Source organism: Macadamia integrifolia, chromosome 12 (assembly GCF_013358625.1).
Source record: "Macadamia integrifolia cultivar HAES 741 chromosome 12, SCU_Mint_v3, whole genome shotgun sequence".
In the NCBI taxonomy this organism is placed as follows: domain Eukaryota; kingdom Viridiplantae; phylum Streptophyta; class Magnoliopsida; order Proteales; family Proteaceae; genus Macadamia; species Macadamia integrifolia.
The window spans coordinates 2,963,861-2,981,223 of record NC_056568.1 but is presented as its reverse complement, the minus strand read 5'-3'; the positions used below and the strand labels follow the sequence as shown (position 1 = coordinate 2,981,223).

Sequence of the window (17,363 nt, the reverse complement as noted above, 5' to 3'; positions counted from 1 at the left end):
AAAAAAAAAAAAAAAGAGATAAGGATTGTGATGTAACAGTGGAAGGTGATATGTTTTTGAAAATCTGAACATGCAATTGAACATGAAAAAAAATTTAAAATTATCAGCAACGAGACAGATTATTCGACATTGGTATCTATTCGATTGTTAACTACATATGATAGGAAAGCACGTCAAGAAACAATCCAATTAATGATGCCTCAATCGATGAACTCATTTTTGTTTACCTATATGGTGGTGGTGACAATGACAGCGGTGGAAGAGTAAAAGAAAAAAAAGACTCATCACCGCTCATTTTATATGTTAAGAGAGAGAGGGGGAAAAAACTCATATCCATTGCAAAGGCTCCTGCATATGTGAGATCCGGGGTTGAGAATTATACAATCTTACCCCAACATTAATAGGCTGTTTTGACCATTTGATCATCAGATTGCAACATTTGTATATTGATGAGAAAGAAAAAAAATAAATGAGCGAAAAAAACAATAGTTAGCACACGCACTAACTATCAAGAAATAGACGGCTACTGCAAGAAATGCTAAACGATGACCATGGGAACTTTTAAATTGTTATATAATTCTTCTAGATCTCAACTCAGTGAATTTAACTCTTTAATTCTTTATTTTTTGTTAAGAGATCGAGGGGTATGTCTCTATTGCTTCTAAATGGGTAGTGAAGGCAAAGATTGATAAGCTCTTGATTTATGTAAAATTGCATGTTGAAACTGTTTTATTTTATTTTATTTCATTTTTTTTTTAACCCGAATATTATCTGGGACCCAAGATAGCCCCTAGAATTTTATTAAAAAAGAAACTGATAATAAGAAAACAAGGGGGGGACATAATCCGCCTTACCCCAACCCAGGAGAGACAAGTCACTCTATCACTCTCAAAACCCAAAAGAAAAACACTTATAAAATAACTATTACATTCGAAAGATTGGTAAACCAGTTTTGTCCTCTTGAATGATGCAACTAAGATCACCTGGAAGAGGATCATTACCATAGAAAATCAAATTTATTGTAGACTCACAAGAAAAATTAGTTAACCAATCCGCTGCTCGATTGCTTTTCCGAAATGAAAATGAGATGTAGGCTCTCAAAGAATTGCAGAGATTGATAACTTCTTGAAACCAATACCAATAGCTCCACAAATTATAGGATTTTTGGGTAACCAGCTTCACAATCAATGAGGAGTCAGAATTAACATAAAAATCAAAGAGACCCAATTTCCCACACAATCTCAATCCATCTCTAAAGGCTCTCAACTCAACCATTGAATTTGAACACGCCCCATAGAAATTGGAGAATGTCGCAAGAACATTCCCATTGTTATTTCTAATAATGTCTCCCCCACCACTAATGCCTAGATTTCCCTCACTAGCACCATTCACATTCAGTTTAACAGTATGAAAAGAGGGCACCAATAAATAGGAACAAGAGTCTTAACCCTATTAATTGGTGGGTTTTACTTAAAGACCTGCAAGATAAGATTTTCTCTCAAATAAAGGGATTTTGAAAAATTAGTTGGGTAAATGATTTCATGAATCCAATCATTGATTCTCTCAATTATGATAGTTGCAGCACGAGAGCCTTCACTATGTCTTCTGTTATTTCTTTCCCGCCATAACTCCCAAACAATAAATGATGGTAATAGACCAGTTATGTATTCACAAATACCTTTGACATCGGGAAGGAATTGCCAATAAAGAATTCTAATACTGAGATCCTAAATTAGAATAATATCAACGTCCATTGTTCTTCCAAAAAAATCCCAAACCTTAGAAGCGGTTGTACCCACCAATAAAATGTGGGTTGTTGTTTCCCACCAAGGATCTTTGCAACAAAAGCATTAGGAAGCTAATGGAATACCAATACTCATCAAAGCGTCATTTGTTGGAATTTTTTTCATTAAAGATTTGCCAAATAAAGAAACCCACTTTTGGAGAGATCGATTTATTCCATAATCATTTAGAGTAAGGAATCAAAGGGTAGTGAGATCGGATTTTCTTCCATGCTGATTTGGTTAAAAAAAAGTCATTGCTCGTCGGAGTCCACACCAATCTATCTCAACTTTGTTTGATAAGATAATATTGGAGTTGAGAATACTGTCACGAACCTTTGAAAAATCAATAATATTTAGCACATCTTGGTCCCAAATACCATCATCATTAAGCACATCTTTTACATGACTTTTAAGATTCGCATTTACGATCTCATCAACATAGCTGATTAGGGAGCCACTACCAGACCAATTATCCAGCCAAAAATTCACCTTGGCATAACCAATTAGCCATTTAGATTTTGATAAAATAAACTCTTTGAGATCCAAAGCCCTCTGCCAAGTTTTAGAACCCACTAATTTATTTTCTGCTAAAACAATATGGTTACCCTTTAGAAATTTAGCTTTAAAAAAGGCACTCCAAATAGAATTTTCTGAAATAATACGCCACAGACCTTTTAATCGCAAAAATGTACTAATTTCCTTTAATAAACAAACTCCAAGACTTCTTGTGCCAACCCACCCAGTGATGGCACTTTCCGATTTCAGAAGAACCCCATAAAAAATCTGCACAAATACTATAAAAGTTTTGCATAACCAATTTTGGGATATCCAAACTAGAAAGGATGTGAATTGGCATGGAGAAAATCACATGCTTGAGAAGAACTAGCCTACTGCCAGAGGATAATAGTTTTCTTTTCCAGCCTGCCACCTTGTGTCTAATTTTAGCAAGCATATCATCAAAAAAAATAAATTTTTAGTCTACCCGTGTAGAGAGGCGCTCCCAAGTATATTATAGGCAGAGATTTCTTCACAAACCCTGTAACTTCTCCTACAATTCTTATACGGGTTTCTAAAGCTTTGGAACTAAAAATATAACAGATTTTATGTCTATTCATCAATTGGCCAGAGACATTTTCATACTTGTTAATAAATCCCATGATCTGCTTCAAAGAAGACTTCAATTCTCTTGTAAATATAATAGTATCATCGGCAAATAGGCTGTGTGAGATATTCGGGCATCCTCTAGGAAGATGATAATATGTTGCATGACCCTCCGCAAATAGTTTTTTAATCCCTCTACTATGAAGAGGGACATAACCACTGAGAACCAATAGTTTTCTATAGTTTTCTTGATCAACCCAATCCATGTTCTTGAGAATCCAAAATTTTCTAGAACTTCATAAATAAAACCTCATTTCATGCGGTCATATGCTTAGCCATATGTAATTTTAAAACCACATTGCCCCCTCTAGATTTTCTGTTTAGATCCTGCACAACCTCTTGAACCAAAGCTACATTATCATGGATACATCTTCCTTAAACAAACGTACCTTGCTCCTCAGAGATTAACTGGGGGAGAATGGTAGCCAATCTTGTAGATATGATTTTAGCAATAATTTTATAAGAAAAATTACAATGACTAATAGGTCTAAAGTCTGACATCATCTCAGGGTTGTCTTTCTTATAAATGAGAATGAGATAGATAGAGGTATAGCTTCTAGGAAAAAAAACCTCCCGAGGATTGTTGATTGCCACCCACACATCATGGCTAATGACATCCCAGCAAGAAGTAAAGAAGTGCCCTGAAAAACCATCTAGCCCTGGTGTGCTATCTTTCGATAGAGAGAAGACAACTTTTTTAATCTCTTCCATAGTTGGAGCATGAAGGAGATACACATTGTCATCTGTAAAGACCAACGTGGGAATATACTTGAGCAAATCACCATCAAGGATATGCGGTTGAGATAAGAAAATATTGGAGAAGTAGCGTATTGCCTCGGCATGCATCCCATCTGCACCAAGAATCCAATTCCCTTCATCATTTTTTTATTTTTTCAATTCCTCTCTTTTTCCTTTTAGCATTAACCATGGCATGAAAAAACTTGGTATTCCTTTCCCCCTCCTGAAGCCATTTCACTCTTGATTTTTGCCTCCAAAAAATTTCTTCTTGAAGTAGTGTACACTAGAGGTGATTGTGGGCACTTTGAAGGACAAGCTTCATGGCATCTGAAGGATTAAAATCATAGTCCGCCTCAGCTTGACTAGCATCATCCTCGGCATTTCTAATATTTTGGTGAATATTTCCAAACACCTCTTTATTCCAAACCTTGAGCTTGGTACGAAAAACTTTTAGCTTCGAGTAAAGAACAAAAAGAGGTGAACCGGTCATAGAAGATGCCCAAACCTCTCTCACAAAGCTCTTAAAATCGGGGTGAAAAACCCACATTTGTTGAAATTTAAAGGAAGAAACTCTAGGGGCAACGGAAGGCTAAAACTCTAACCATAATGGGACATGGTCAGAAAATGTTAGATTAAGATGATGCACTCGAGAAAGCTGAAACTGGGTTTCCAAAAATTATTGTAAAAAATTCAATCCAAGCGAGCCATCAGAAGACTACTTCCCCCTTGATTATTGGCCCAAGTAAAGGCATTACCATTATCACCTGCATCAATCAAAGTGGCATCATCCATAAATTTTCCAAACTCTTCCATCAACTGAGAACAAGGTGGCCTTCCTCCTATTTTTTCAGATGGGGATAAAATTGTATTAAAGTCCCTGCAAATTGCCCATTGAATTGCTACTGAACTCGAGAAATCAATTAGTTTTTCCCATAATGATCTTCTTTCAACCAAAGAACACAAAGCATGAGTAAATGTAGCCACAAAATTACAATTAGTAGTCGTATCCATGCAATTGAGAGCAATAAATTGAGCATCTTCCTCTATAACCTAAATCTGGACATAATCTTTCCAAAAAACCCAAATTCTATCTCTACTTTCCACACCATTAGTAGTACAATCATGCATCCCAATTTTCTTCTTAATAGACTGTGCTTTTAAAAATGAAATTTTAGGCTCAACAATAGCAACCATATCAATTTTGAAAGACAAAATAATAGATTTTAAACGCCTTCATGATGACTTATTTCCAATTCCTCTAATATTCCAGAAAAGCAGATTCATTAATGACTGAGAGTTTTATTACTATTTGGGCCAATAGACCTAGTCAAAATTTGTCGCAATTAACCACTTAGAGACAGAAATTTTTTTCCGTCTCTTAAATTATGCAATGGCCGTTGTAACGACAATTTTGGGACGGAAATTTATATTGTCCCTAATAGGTATTAGCGACACTATTTTAGTATTTGGGACAGATAATTTCCGTCCAAAAAACCATTTTTTCTTGTAGTGATGGAATATGGTTATTAACAGCAGCAATTTGATTGTCATTCCAAATTGGGGTATCCGAAGGAGGTAGACATATCACCATAAACCATCCCAACCCTGTTGTCCTCCTTAAAATTAGAAAAAGTTTCATCCAATCGAGTATTGAGAGTAGCACTGAAGTTTTTTAAATCATTAGTAATTGTCTTCCAATCCAAGATTTGCTCCTACGTCCATAGAAACAAACATAATTTGCTCATAACCAGAATTCACCCTCGAATCATCAAAACTATGAACAATAGTAGAACAAAGAGAAATGCGTAAATCATTGTCTCCATCTTCAGATTCGTTTGGTTGAACATATGTGGTGTCCTCAAGGCCCTCACTATTTTCCTCTACAATATCTCTCATAGAAACCTCAAAATGTCTATCAGTGGGCCTCCAACGACTACTCGAAGCGACATTAGAAGTGATTAATTAATCAACATGAACAGGGCCATGCAGATCTATACTAGTAGTTTCAATCCCATTATTAGGACTAGTTTCATGAACTGGAATATTGGAGCCAATAATCAGGGGAGATAGCCTTCCTTCACCACCTTCAACGTTGGTAATGCCAACCATAACATTATCCATAGTAGTAACAGTCTCTACCGCCTTATCGTTCCCAGCCACAAAAGTATATAGCGTCGGAGCCGTAACACCCTTTGTCGCCACTTGCTTTTGAATTGCGGGAGCATTACCTTGTCAATTATATGTCCTAACTTCGAGCAACCCTGGCAAAATAAGGGTTTTTTTTTCATAGACCACCTTTTGGATGAAACCAGTTGAACCACAACCAATCCAGATATGGCTAGGGTGGTTCTCCCGAAGATCAATCTCAACACAGGCCCTGGCGGCAACCGTTTCAAGTGCACCCAGATGTTGCACTATCAACCTTCAAAACTTTTCAACCGCTTCTGTGACTGATAAGAAATAATTTCCTTGGTAAAAATTCACTGGGAGGTTGGGGAAAGAAACCCAAACCGGCACTATCGGAGATTCAGAACCTGAAGTTTTTGGACCACTTGAATAATCGAAACGAAAACCCCTTGATGGAAATATGTTCTTTCAACCAGACCGTAATAAAATCCATGTGATCCAAGAATCTGAGCAAAAGGCATCGTTGATCCAGGCTAGTCACACCCACATCAGCGTTTAGGTGGAAATTCGATTGCAAGAAGCTTTTACCATTGAATATTGATGGTCTTCCATAAGAACACTTAGCAATCAACGAATATTGGAATGGGAATTCAGATCGTTCCACTTCCTCATTAGAGAAAAAAATTGCCGACGATCCAAGATGAAAGGATGGGTTCTTCATAGATACCGCCAAAAGGACAAACAGATAAAACATTAGCAACAACAGAGGTAAATGAAGCAACCCTATTGCCAACAGTAGATGATGAAGGATCTGGGGGACAAACCTCCCAAGAGGTGGGATGGTCGGACATGGATGGTTGGGAGCCAAAAAGAAACACAAAACTACCAAAATCCAACACACTAGAAATTTATCGAACACAAAAAATTTCAACAATCTTGAATTGGAAGAGGAGACTCGTACCTTAGGCGGTACGGAGAAAACCCAAGTATAAACGGACTCCCAAAGATCTGAAATTAGGGTTTGTTTTCTTCTCGGCTAGGGTTTGTGCGAATCCTGATTAATCACTTCCTTTGATTAATTTTCACTTCCTTCTCAAAGATTTCATGAGTGCTATCGTGGCTTCGTGGGTCTTCAATGTTCTCCAATGCCTCAACACTGCTCGAGTCGACTGCTCCAATGGTAGGATCGCTTCTAAGAACCTTTGTCTTTTCCAATGACCTTTGTCTTGAATTGAAAAGTTCAAGGCGGCAATGGGATCGGACTGAAAACAGAAAATCTTTGGATTTGATCACTGGTATCTAATGATTTGCATCAGACCTGACGTGAAAAATGCCCCCTCTTTAAATTGATTCATTGATTATCCCAACGTAAGATCTCCCTTCTCCACGCGTGATCGATCACTCCATAAAAGTTTAGAAGCAAGAAGGGATTCAAACCTAATAGCACAGCCATCATCAATAGGCTTTATCGATTCTTCCAATGACTCTTTTTCTGATGTTGAAACTGTTCTGTTTGACTAGAAATTTTGTTTTTCCTTTCATTAAAAGAAATATAGACAAGCACTTGTTAATTACTAGTAATTAGTTGAATAATTTTTCTAAATTAATAAATAAGTTGACAAAAAACCAGGACAGCAAAAATTCAGTTTTAAAAAAAAAACCAAGATTGTTAAGACTTCGAGGACAGCTCAGCTTGAGGCTAGTGCAGTAGAATCTAACCCCAAGAGGTTTTGAGTTCGAGACTTTCTGTTCCTAGTCAAGCCTGGGATTCCCCACCAACACACCCCACCCCCACAAAAAAAAAGTGATTAAACTTCCAAGAGGGCTAAGATAAAACTACTTATTAACCAGGTTCCTCATAACCAATGCCCAGTAATCACTTCATGGGAACCTGAAGGAATCAACCAGAAGTGGTAATATTTCCATTACCACAGAAACAACAATTCAACATTTTGAAGATCAAAACATCTAAATCGACTTCATTACATTGAACACATTATAAAACCCCAGTTATCTACCTAATATTCATTCACCTGTGACTACTCAACATAAGGAATTTGGGCAAATTCTATAACAGACAAATTCAAGTGACAACTGAGCTTCAGTTTTGGTAGACAAATTCCTTGTGAACTCAGATTTCACCATCCCAGAATTCTTCAAGGGTTCTGTAAGCGCCATAAGTGTCATGGACAAAAGTAGTACCTCTAACCAGCCTTGCCTGCATGAAGACCAAAAGAAGACATCAATACTATATTTTTTATGGGGAAAAAAAGGTTATCTAAGCCTAAGGTGTATACTACGCCTCCTCACATGTATTATTTTATAATTTTTTTAAGTGAAAAAAAATAATGATTAAAATACAAATGTTAGAGAGGGTGTAAAGTATCCAGCTTGCTCAGAGAACCCTCTCCCTATTTTTCTTTAGGGGAAGGTTTTTCTAGTCTTTGCAAATCTAAAAGGGTATCTTTAGACCAGAAAAATATATATACCACATTGCACTTATTTTGGTGCAATGGAAAGGATTGCAAAATCCATGTCATGAAACTTGTACGCTCAACTAAACTCAATTAAGCCTTATTCCAACTAAATGGGGGCCAGATTCACAAATCCTATCTTGGCATTCAACTCTATTCAGAGCCAGGCCATGTCATGAAAACCAGGTTACCTATTACTCAATACCAGTATGCAGTGTCTTGACTGTTAATTAAAACAAGTCACCAGATGATAAATAATGTTCATCACTGGAGTAACAACAAGACGGAAAAAGGAATACTTGCCTGTTCAATTTCAGCGAATTTTGCAAACAAATCATCTGGTATAGACCACCCATAGATATCAAAGTTTTCTTTGATCCGCTTCTCATTTGTGCTCTTAGGAAGTACACTGTGGCCCATTTGCAGCCCCCACCGGAGAGCAACTTGTGCGGGAGTCTTGCCTAATTTCTCAGCAACCATAGCTATGACAGGATGCTTAAGGACGTTGCTCTTGAGCCATGTTGTCCCTGGGGAACCAAGTGGTGAATACCCCTGTATGAAAACAAAAGGGAAACTCAACACAAATATCAATGGGAAATTTCAAAAATTACAAGAGGACTAATGGCAGAGAGATTTTCTTACAGATAGGTGAACTCCCTTGGCTTTACAAAACGCATGTAGCTTGGTCTGCTGCCAAGCAGGAGGACATTCCACCTGGTTGACAGCAGGAGGAACACAAGCAGCCTCTAGCAAATCCCCCAACTTCTTTGAAGAGAAATTGCTAACACCAATAGCACGTGCCTTTCCGGAATCATAGAGTGCTTCCATTGCCCTCCACGTACTTGGGATATCAGGTATGGTGAGGTTTTCGGGATCAAAACCTACAGATCCCTTCTTCATACTGACTGGCCAGTGAATCTTCAAAAATTTAGCAGCCCCAGTTAGCAGTGGAGAAATAACAAAGTATAATGTATGTGCACCAAAGTAAAACTGTTTCAGTAACCACCAAAACACAAAAACATAATAAGCATTCGCTTCACAAATGATACTTAGCAGATCATTATATATAATGTAGCATACGATGAAAAATGTGTAAAAAACCTATTGGATACAAAACATAGAACAGAAAAGTTTCATCCCTCCCTCCCACTCATATCTGTAAGCAGGGCCCTGGATTGCAGCACCTTTTTTATGATGACTCCTGGATTGCAGCATTAAATCCCAAAAACTCCCATTCAAGGAAATTTCACCTTGAGAGTTAACACATGCCGCAAATGGGCCAATTTCCTTTTTTTGATAGGCCATTCAGACACTACTTTTAAGATCCCAACACACCCCGTACTCCCAGATGAGGAATTCAGGTGTCTAGATCAAAGATCTCCATGTCACGGTGCTTGAAATTTGGGATTTCACTTGCCATGAGCACCAAGAAATAAAATGATGTGAGATCAGGACATTGACTCGCAACTTTTAGAAATTTTCGCATGAACTCTGTGAACTATGATTGTCATGGAATTTAATAATAAGAAAATACTGTGCACAGCATCATCAAATGTATTAATTAACATGAACATACTGTAACTTCTATACATGGAAAGCTTTTAGAGAGAGGTGAGGCAATTTCAAGTTTCCAACTAATGAATTCTTCAACCTTGCAAATCCTCAAACAATAGGGCAATCTCAAGAGCTCAGACAAAAGTGTTATGTCACTTTAAGTTTGAATATCAGCTAAAGAACCCCTTTGTGAAATAATATTTGAGATAATAACACTTTGAGATCAGTATTTGAAGGAATGCATTCCATGCATAATTTACTATATCCTTTGAAACGTAACAGTAACAATGACTTTTCTGACCACAAGCTTTCATAGTTTCACAGATAAGAAAGATCCTTACAAAACATAAGTTCCCAAACTCCTTGATACTCTAACCAATAATAGTATGTCACTAAGACCTTTTGACTTTAAAGACAAGTTACAATAATCCTAGGAAGAGCCTAGCACCTTGGTCATAGGTTCAAAACTTGGAAACAGTCTCTTCTGCGAAGTAGGGGGTAAGGCTGCGTACACTTGCCCCTCCCAGGCCATGCAGTAGCGGGAGTGTCATGCACCGGGTTGCTCTTTTTTTTCTTTTTTTTTGGAAACATCTAAATCTGATAATATATGCTCAACTCAAGTCAAATCAACCAAGCCTTATCCCAACTAAATGGGTCGGCTGCACCAATCCTACTTTCCTGCAAAATGAACCAATCTACAATGGCCACTAGGGGATCCTTTAGATACCATACGAGTATACCACTTCATCAGATAACTAGGCACAACTTCAGTCTTCAACCATGTTTGACCCCAAAGAAAACCAAGATCACGAAAGAATACACCCTTCTACTAACTACCTTGACAATAAACATATTATTTGGAAAAAATAGTCTTTAAATTTGAAGCACATACAAGGTACAGGTCAACGTAGTCAAGCTGCAAATCTTGCAGAGTTCGGTTTAGGGCCCCAGGTACATCTTCTGGTGCATGATCTGAACACCTGCAGATTCATTTCACATCTTATCTCTGTAAGTTGTCTGGTAGTAGATGTCTTCCCCACATGAAAGCATGGAAAAAATGTATGATGGAAAATCCTTGGCATACAGTTATAAATGGTAGTTGCTACATTTACTTTGCTAGTCAAACATCAAAAATCAAATAAAAATTAATACAAACCAGAGTTTGGATGTAATCCACAATTCCTCACGCTTCACTATACCATCTGAAAACAGCTTCTTTAGCGCCAAGCCAACCTACAGCAGTCAGAAACAAAAGACCACGGAAAAAAAAAGAGTGAAAATAAGGCAATCTTCCAAAGGTTGAATCAATGATTCAATGTACACTGATTGATCACACAATCAGTATCATCATACAGTTTTTTGCGTAACCCATTATGCTACAGCTACAAATTTCATCCTGGTTATGACCATAGACTCGCAGAGTATGCTGTCAGAAACCATATTTTGATGGCATTCATTCACTGATCACTTCTATCATAGATTTTGATCAGACATCAATTAAAACGATGACATTTGTGTGTGTGTGCGTGTGTGTGTGAGAGAGAGAGATTAATCACCTCCTTCTCATTTGCATAAACTTGAGCACAATCAATATGCCGATAGCCAGCCTGCATTGAGATGAAACAAATATAATCAATAAAACAAAGAACTCAGATAATATAAATGCTAGAAATCATCCAAATATAATCAATAACTCAATTCACATGATTTCAGTTTCGTTTTACCTACCCAAAACCAAAATTTAAATCCACGTAGGGAGTAGTCAGTATCAGGAACAAGATCTCATGGTCATGATGCAACATCTCAATTGTTAAGACATGGTCTAGCTCAAAACAGGGGAAACTTAAGCTAGAGAGCTACAAGATGTAGCCCAGATCAACCCAGATCAACGCCACCAGGAAGGTTTTTGTTATCACAATTACGTTCTAAGGGACCAACAACAGATAAGCTTTCAACATTATTTATAACCTTACTTATACATTTCATCTTCTCATTATAAAACAATTTATCGTTATTCCCAAACACACAAAAATAGTTGACTGTCCAGACTCCCGACAACTTTCAGCCATTTGAAGTGGGTCTTTTTTTTTTTCATTGAATTTAGCATGAGTTAGGGCGCAACAAAGCTTAAATCAAGACGAGAAGCCACCTAAAGAAAGGGGTTGAAATCAAAAGGAGCAAGTAAATTATGATTTGTTTTAGGGGGATCAATTCCTCAATTGTTACTTGAACTTGAAGATTGTATTAAAACTACAAAGTAAAACACATGCAACAGAAATAAGAAGTTCACAATAAAAAATTGGAAGAAATGATACAACTCCTGAAACGAAAGAATAACAAAGAAGGAATATAAGCTTATCGTTTCAAGCATTATGATCGCAGATTCTGATAACTCTACAGAAGGGGATAGCACAGTTAGCAACGACTAACACATCACAATTAAGATGTCTCAGAGTCCAAATCTTTTGCAGCCTCCCTATCAGAGTTCTAAAAAAAAAAAATCTGCAGAAGGGGAGAGAGAAGTACCTTAACGGCGGCAATGATAGCATCTCCGACAATTCCAGGCTCTGATTGCCATGTCCCTAAACCTACGGAAGGGATTTTCGCTCCAGTGTTCAACTCGAAAAACCGAATATCTTTAGCCATTTTCGAACTGTGGAAGAATGAAGAAACTTTCCTCTTGAAGAAAATGGAAAACTCTGGACTTCTATGAGCTCTCTCACTCTGATTCGGTCGAAAAAGAGGCACCGAGAGCGGGAATAAATAGACAGAACACGGAAGTGCCTTTCTTAATCCTCGGAACCAATCTCGAAATGGTAATTACGCTACTACACAGATAAGGTCAAAAGAGTAAAAACATATTTTGGACTCGCTTTCGGGTTGGTGGGGCGAAATTGACAACAACCATCGTATTCTAAAGAAACGCTCTTGAAGGAGTGAGTGACGACATCTTGATGAGGGTATTTATGGGAATCAAAAACAATTGAGGGCAGTATAATATTGGACAAAGGTTACTTGATTGTGTTCAATCTAAGCTTGGATTATGGCAAGCACTTTTTCAGTTAAAGCTAGGTGATTTATAGTCAATCTAATATTATCATGTGGACCCTTCAACCTCGGGTCTCAGACTGCGCCATTTATAAAAGTGTGGTTAGGATCAGGCTCCTCAGTGGCGTGCACTGTAATATAACATATATCCAAGGGCTGAGGGCCCTCAAACATGTAACTCAAGGTGCTCCCAACCCTTGGATCTCTGCTATGTGCATGTCGTGTCGCACAACAGAGGATCTTTATCTCGTGAATGGTATTAATGTATACTTGGTTAAACTAGGAGAATCAAAGAGGATAGCCATGAGAATCATTTGATATTCTGCATTTTCTTGTTTATTGATCAACATGGATTTATCTATGGTGTGTAAGTATAGAAGTATGATTTTTATTGCTACTAGGTTAAGCTGGTATTGCAAGAGCTAGAAAAGTATCTCAGCCAATTGAGGTTGATGTAGGTTAGATTATTTTCATTAAAATTAAAGTTAGCATAGGAGAATGTCCACGATAGATATGGGAAGCATAGTTAGTAAAATATGCGTATTATACATGTATAATACGTGCATCCAAACGTTTAATTCAAAAGTTTGTAATTTTTCGTATCAATCCAAAAAAATAGTTTAATATGCGGATTTTAAAGATAACCGTATTATATTCTAATAATACTCGTATAATATGTTACATACTCATTAAAACTTTTGGGTTAAAAAAAAAAAGAGATTAACCCAAATGGGCCAAATCCTGATTCCCAACCCTTATCTTTTATCAGGAACCCTAATCAATCGAAATTATAACACTTCTTCTTCCTTCAAAGTAAACCAAAAAAAGGAGGAACCCTTGCCTCAGTGACCCCTTCTCCTCCATCTCCATTTTCAATGGCCAACGACCGAGGGTTATAGGTAAAACATCAATACCTGCTGTTCTCATTCTCTTTTCCATTTCTCTTTCCATTGATTGTTGAAAACCCAATCAACCCTTCCTCTTCTCCATTTCTCTTCCCATTGGTAGTTGAAAATTCAATCGAAGGCGATTGCATCTGCAAATAATTTTTAAAGAGAAGATTCAAAAGAGATAACTCACATGGACAAAGATGGCTAAGGGTCGGATCTCCAAAAGGGTTGAAATGAAAACCTTTATAGGAAATTTAGCATATAATTGCCATTGTAGTAGGTTTAGAGAATCTTTTCCTAAAATGTTTTGCAACTTCTAAAAAAATAATAAATCTTTTTGACACTTATATTAGTATACTAATATTAAAATACAAAATAAACTTGTTTTTCATGTATTCTTTTAGTAACATGCAATGATATTTTATAGGTTTTAGGGTATTAGGTTTCCTGCTTTGGCTCGTCTGAATAGAAGGGAAGAAGAAGAAGAAGAGATAGAAGCAGAGGATTGGACCTTGGTTGTGGGGTTTTTTTTTGGGGGGAGGGGTTAATTTTGGTTGATGAAATGAAATGAATTGATTCATTTTAAAAGCCAGATTTCAAACCAACAAACCTTCAATCCACCATACATGTGGACGATGTCATGTGTTGCCATCACACGCACCCTCTGCCAACCTTCGCCAATAAGTAATGCCATAGAGGATTTCAATCCATCGGGTCTAAGCCCCTTCCCCATCCCTATAGAGGAGGTATTGATAAGGAAAAAGTGTATCATCTATGTGGGAACCTAGTAGTCCAGGTAGAACAGAAAATGCGATAAATATTTGTGAGAGGGCCACGTTAAAAACCAAAAAAGAAAAAGAGAGAGAGAGAGAGAGAGAGGACCATGTTATAATACTGCATGGGAAACTTTTTCCCATAATATATTTTGAACAGTAACCCGAATTATATGCTGAATAGCATAAATTTTGTGAATGCATTGAAGATAAACAGACCAACATTCACAAAAAAAATAATGAGAAAAAAAAATATAACAATAAAGTTTTGAATGCATTGGAAAGAGTATTATAGGGGTATTTTGGACATTTTACAAGTATGAAAGATAAATAATGAGCCTCAATTTATAGGCGTTTTCTTTTCCCACAAGTCCCTATTTTAATCCAATTTCTCTTTAAATTAAAATGGGAAAAAAAATCAGGTAGCAAACTACATTGTACACCCTCTCTCAAAGGCTGCTGGTTGTCATTGTTTAATAATGTAGGCTTTCCCTTATATACGAAGCAACATCTATAAATTTTTTCTCCCCATCTAAATGTGTATGATACTAATATAAATTAGTAATGTGTCGATCTTTGATAATGTTTATTAACTATTAAATTTATATTTTTATGTTAAATTAATTTAATTCTGTAATTAGTATTGGCATATTTGCTCCTCTTCAAAGGTCCCAAATATATTAAAAAAAAAAAAAAAAAAAAAAAAAAACAGTTCTTTTTATGAAAAAACACTACCCAAAAAAAAAAAAATTTATGAGCTTATCCTTTTTCCCGATTTCAACCGGTTAGATCAGTTGAAATTGTTCAGTTCTGCCTGAACCCTTATTGGTTGATTGTTGATTTGGGTTTTATGGAACTAGTAGAAAATGAAACCAAACCAGAGCAACTGAATGCACTAATCGAAATTGAAAAGGATAAAACTCAACAAAAACCGAGATTTGGACTGATAGTAACCAAATAAAAAACAGAAAATTTCCATTGATTTCCTTATGTATACATATAAAACCTAAATCGAATCAAACCCAATAACCCAATTACATTTTAATAAAAAATCGGATCAAAACAGAGACGGAAAATTTCCTTAATAGCTTGGTTTCAGGTTGGCCCAATTATAGACCGGTCCAGATCGAGATCGGATCGGATAGGTATCGGTATCTTAAACCCTTTCTTATCACATTTCTTGTAACGTAGTGAAGTAAAGGTAGATTCTGAGTGGGATTAAAGCGAAATCGCCCTGACCGAACAGATTATCCTCACAGATTTCTTCCCGATGACCAGTTAAGAACACAGGTTCGAGGATAAGCAATGGCAGATTTGCAGGAAAGGAGTGAATACTTGAATGGAAGTATGAACGATTTTGTAACAGTATCACACTAATTTCTTTCATTTTTCTAATTTTAACAATGCAATATTTAATTCCCACTCCCCCGACATGATCACATATAGTGGGGTTCTTGATGTTCTATAGAATAAAAAAAGACTTTCTCGTTCAGTTCCCACTTTTGCAGAAAAATCGTTCTTAATTTCCATCCTAATCTCCGAGAATGGTTGGAAAGTGTTGAAAACGAGATCTTCATACTCCATTTGATTTGAAATCGATCGTTTTGACAGGGATATAGGTCTTGAATCTCTGGAAATGGGATCCTTTTTGCTTGGTATAACTTGAAAGTAGATCTTGCAGACGGGGTAAAAGCTTATAATGCGTAGAGGGAAGATTTGGATTTTGGAGAGCAAGTCTCAATGGCGGAGAAGCTTTGAATTCTAGGAAGCGTTGTTTTCCACAGGGCCCTTTGTTCCTGGAAAGGGCCCTTGGAGTATACAGAGCGATGAAGAAGTTATTTGGGAGCCCTGGTAGTACGAGTGGATTTCTACTGAGAATAGGACAGTGTTTGTTTGCTGGTGGATCCATTTGGGCGATGGCGACTGCCTTGAAGTTTAATATCTATACAGCTTACTGGTAATTCCGTTCTCTCTTCTTTTTCTCGAACTTCCCCAACTTTTTTTCCCTATTCCTGTCTTAAATGGTATCTGTTTGAGTTGTATTGTTCTGATTTTTCTCTTCTAGGGTTTCTTAGTATGAGTTGTTTCCAAGATGACTACTGTAGATGACAGTTTCTTAGCTCAACCTCCTCATTGTCTCTTGTTTAAATTTATGTTTTAGTGGTTAAATATAGTAGAAACAGATTATGATAATGCGTCTACGTCGTGGTAGAGGCATCATCAGAAATTAGAACAATTTGCACATTCTTTTTTGTTTTACTGAAGCTAGAGATGGGTTATTCATTGTCGTTTTGGTTTCTGAACCATTTGGGACCAGGCTATTTTCTCACCTCCCGATTGTTGGTGTATGATGTCTTGTATTCCATCGCAGTTTAATCCAGGGAGTACTGGTGTAGCACCTAGACAGGCAGGACGGTGGTCCCGCTAGCCGGTTAGCGGGTCGTGGGGGTTGCAAGGGGGGCAGGAGGCCCCCCTATATAGCAGGGGATGTAGGGGGGTGCAGCCCCCCGTTCGAATTTTTTATTTGAGGGCAATTGTAGTTTAATCCGGATTAGGGTGGCAATTGTAGTTTAATCTGGATTAGGGTTTTTTTTTCGCTATATATTTGTAGGGAGGGTTTCTTTCTCTGTAATGCAAGCAATACTGAGAGGTGTGAGGACGAGCGCTGTAACCCTATTCTCCATTGATAGTGAAGCAGGATCTCATCTCACCGGGGACGTAGGCAACCTTGCCGAACCTCGTAAAATCCGTGTGCATTGTTTGTTTTGTTTTTCCATTATCTTCTGCATCGTTTTAGGGTTGCGTTTCTACACC

General features: G+C 37.2%; 2 protein-coding genes and 1 long non-coding RNA gene across 4 annotated transcripts in view; 1 reads left to right on the top strand and 2 right to left on the bottom strand.

Annotated features, from left to right (window-relative positions):
* Positions 1–5,485: 5,485 nt before the first annotated feature.
* On the bottom strand, positions 5,486–7,319 carry LOC122058468. Its single transcript, XR_006133783.1, has 2 exons — positions 6,772–7,319; positions 5,486–6,525 (listed from the first exon to the last, which is right to left on the bottom strand). It is a non-coding gene; the product is annotated as an uncharacterized LOC122058468 (long non-coding RNA).
* A 388-nt stretch (positions 7,320–7,707) lies between these two features.
* On the bottom strand, positions 7,708–12,601 carry LOC122057257 (NADPH-dependent aldo-keto reductase, chloroplastic-like). Its single transcript, XM_042619305.1, has 7 exons — positions 12,365–12,601; positions 11,395–11,445; positions 10,995–11,071; positions 10,731–10,818; positions 8,927–9,202; positions 8,588–8,836; positions 7,708–8,028 (listed from the first exon to the last, which is right to left on the bottom strand). Exons 1-7 carry the CDS (start codon positions 12,482–12,484, stop codon positions 7,942–7,944), a joined length of 948 nt encoding a protein of 315 aa, XP_042475239.1. The 5' UTR covers positions 12,485–12,601; the 3' UTR covers positions 7,708–7,941.
* A 3,145-nt stretch (positions 12,602–15,746) lies between these two features.
* The window catches only part of LOC122058319 (CASP-like protein 5B2), a 7,908-nt gene continuing 6,291 nt past the window's right edge, over positions 15,747–17,363 (top strand). The window contains exons 1-2 of one of the 2 annotated variants that reach the window (XM_042620947.1): positions 15,747–15,894; positions 16,161–16,506. In XM_042620947.1, coding sequence (XP_042476881.1) covers positions 16,376–16,506 — 131 coding nt within the window. In that variant the 5' untranslated portion in view covers positions 15,747–15,894; positions 16,161–16,375. Of the gene's footprint in view, positions 16,507–17,363 lie in introns of both variants that reach the window. The other variant, XM_042620948.1, reaches the window with a different exon arrangement.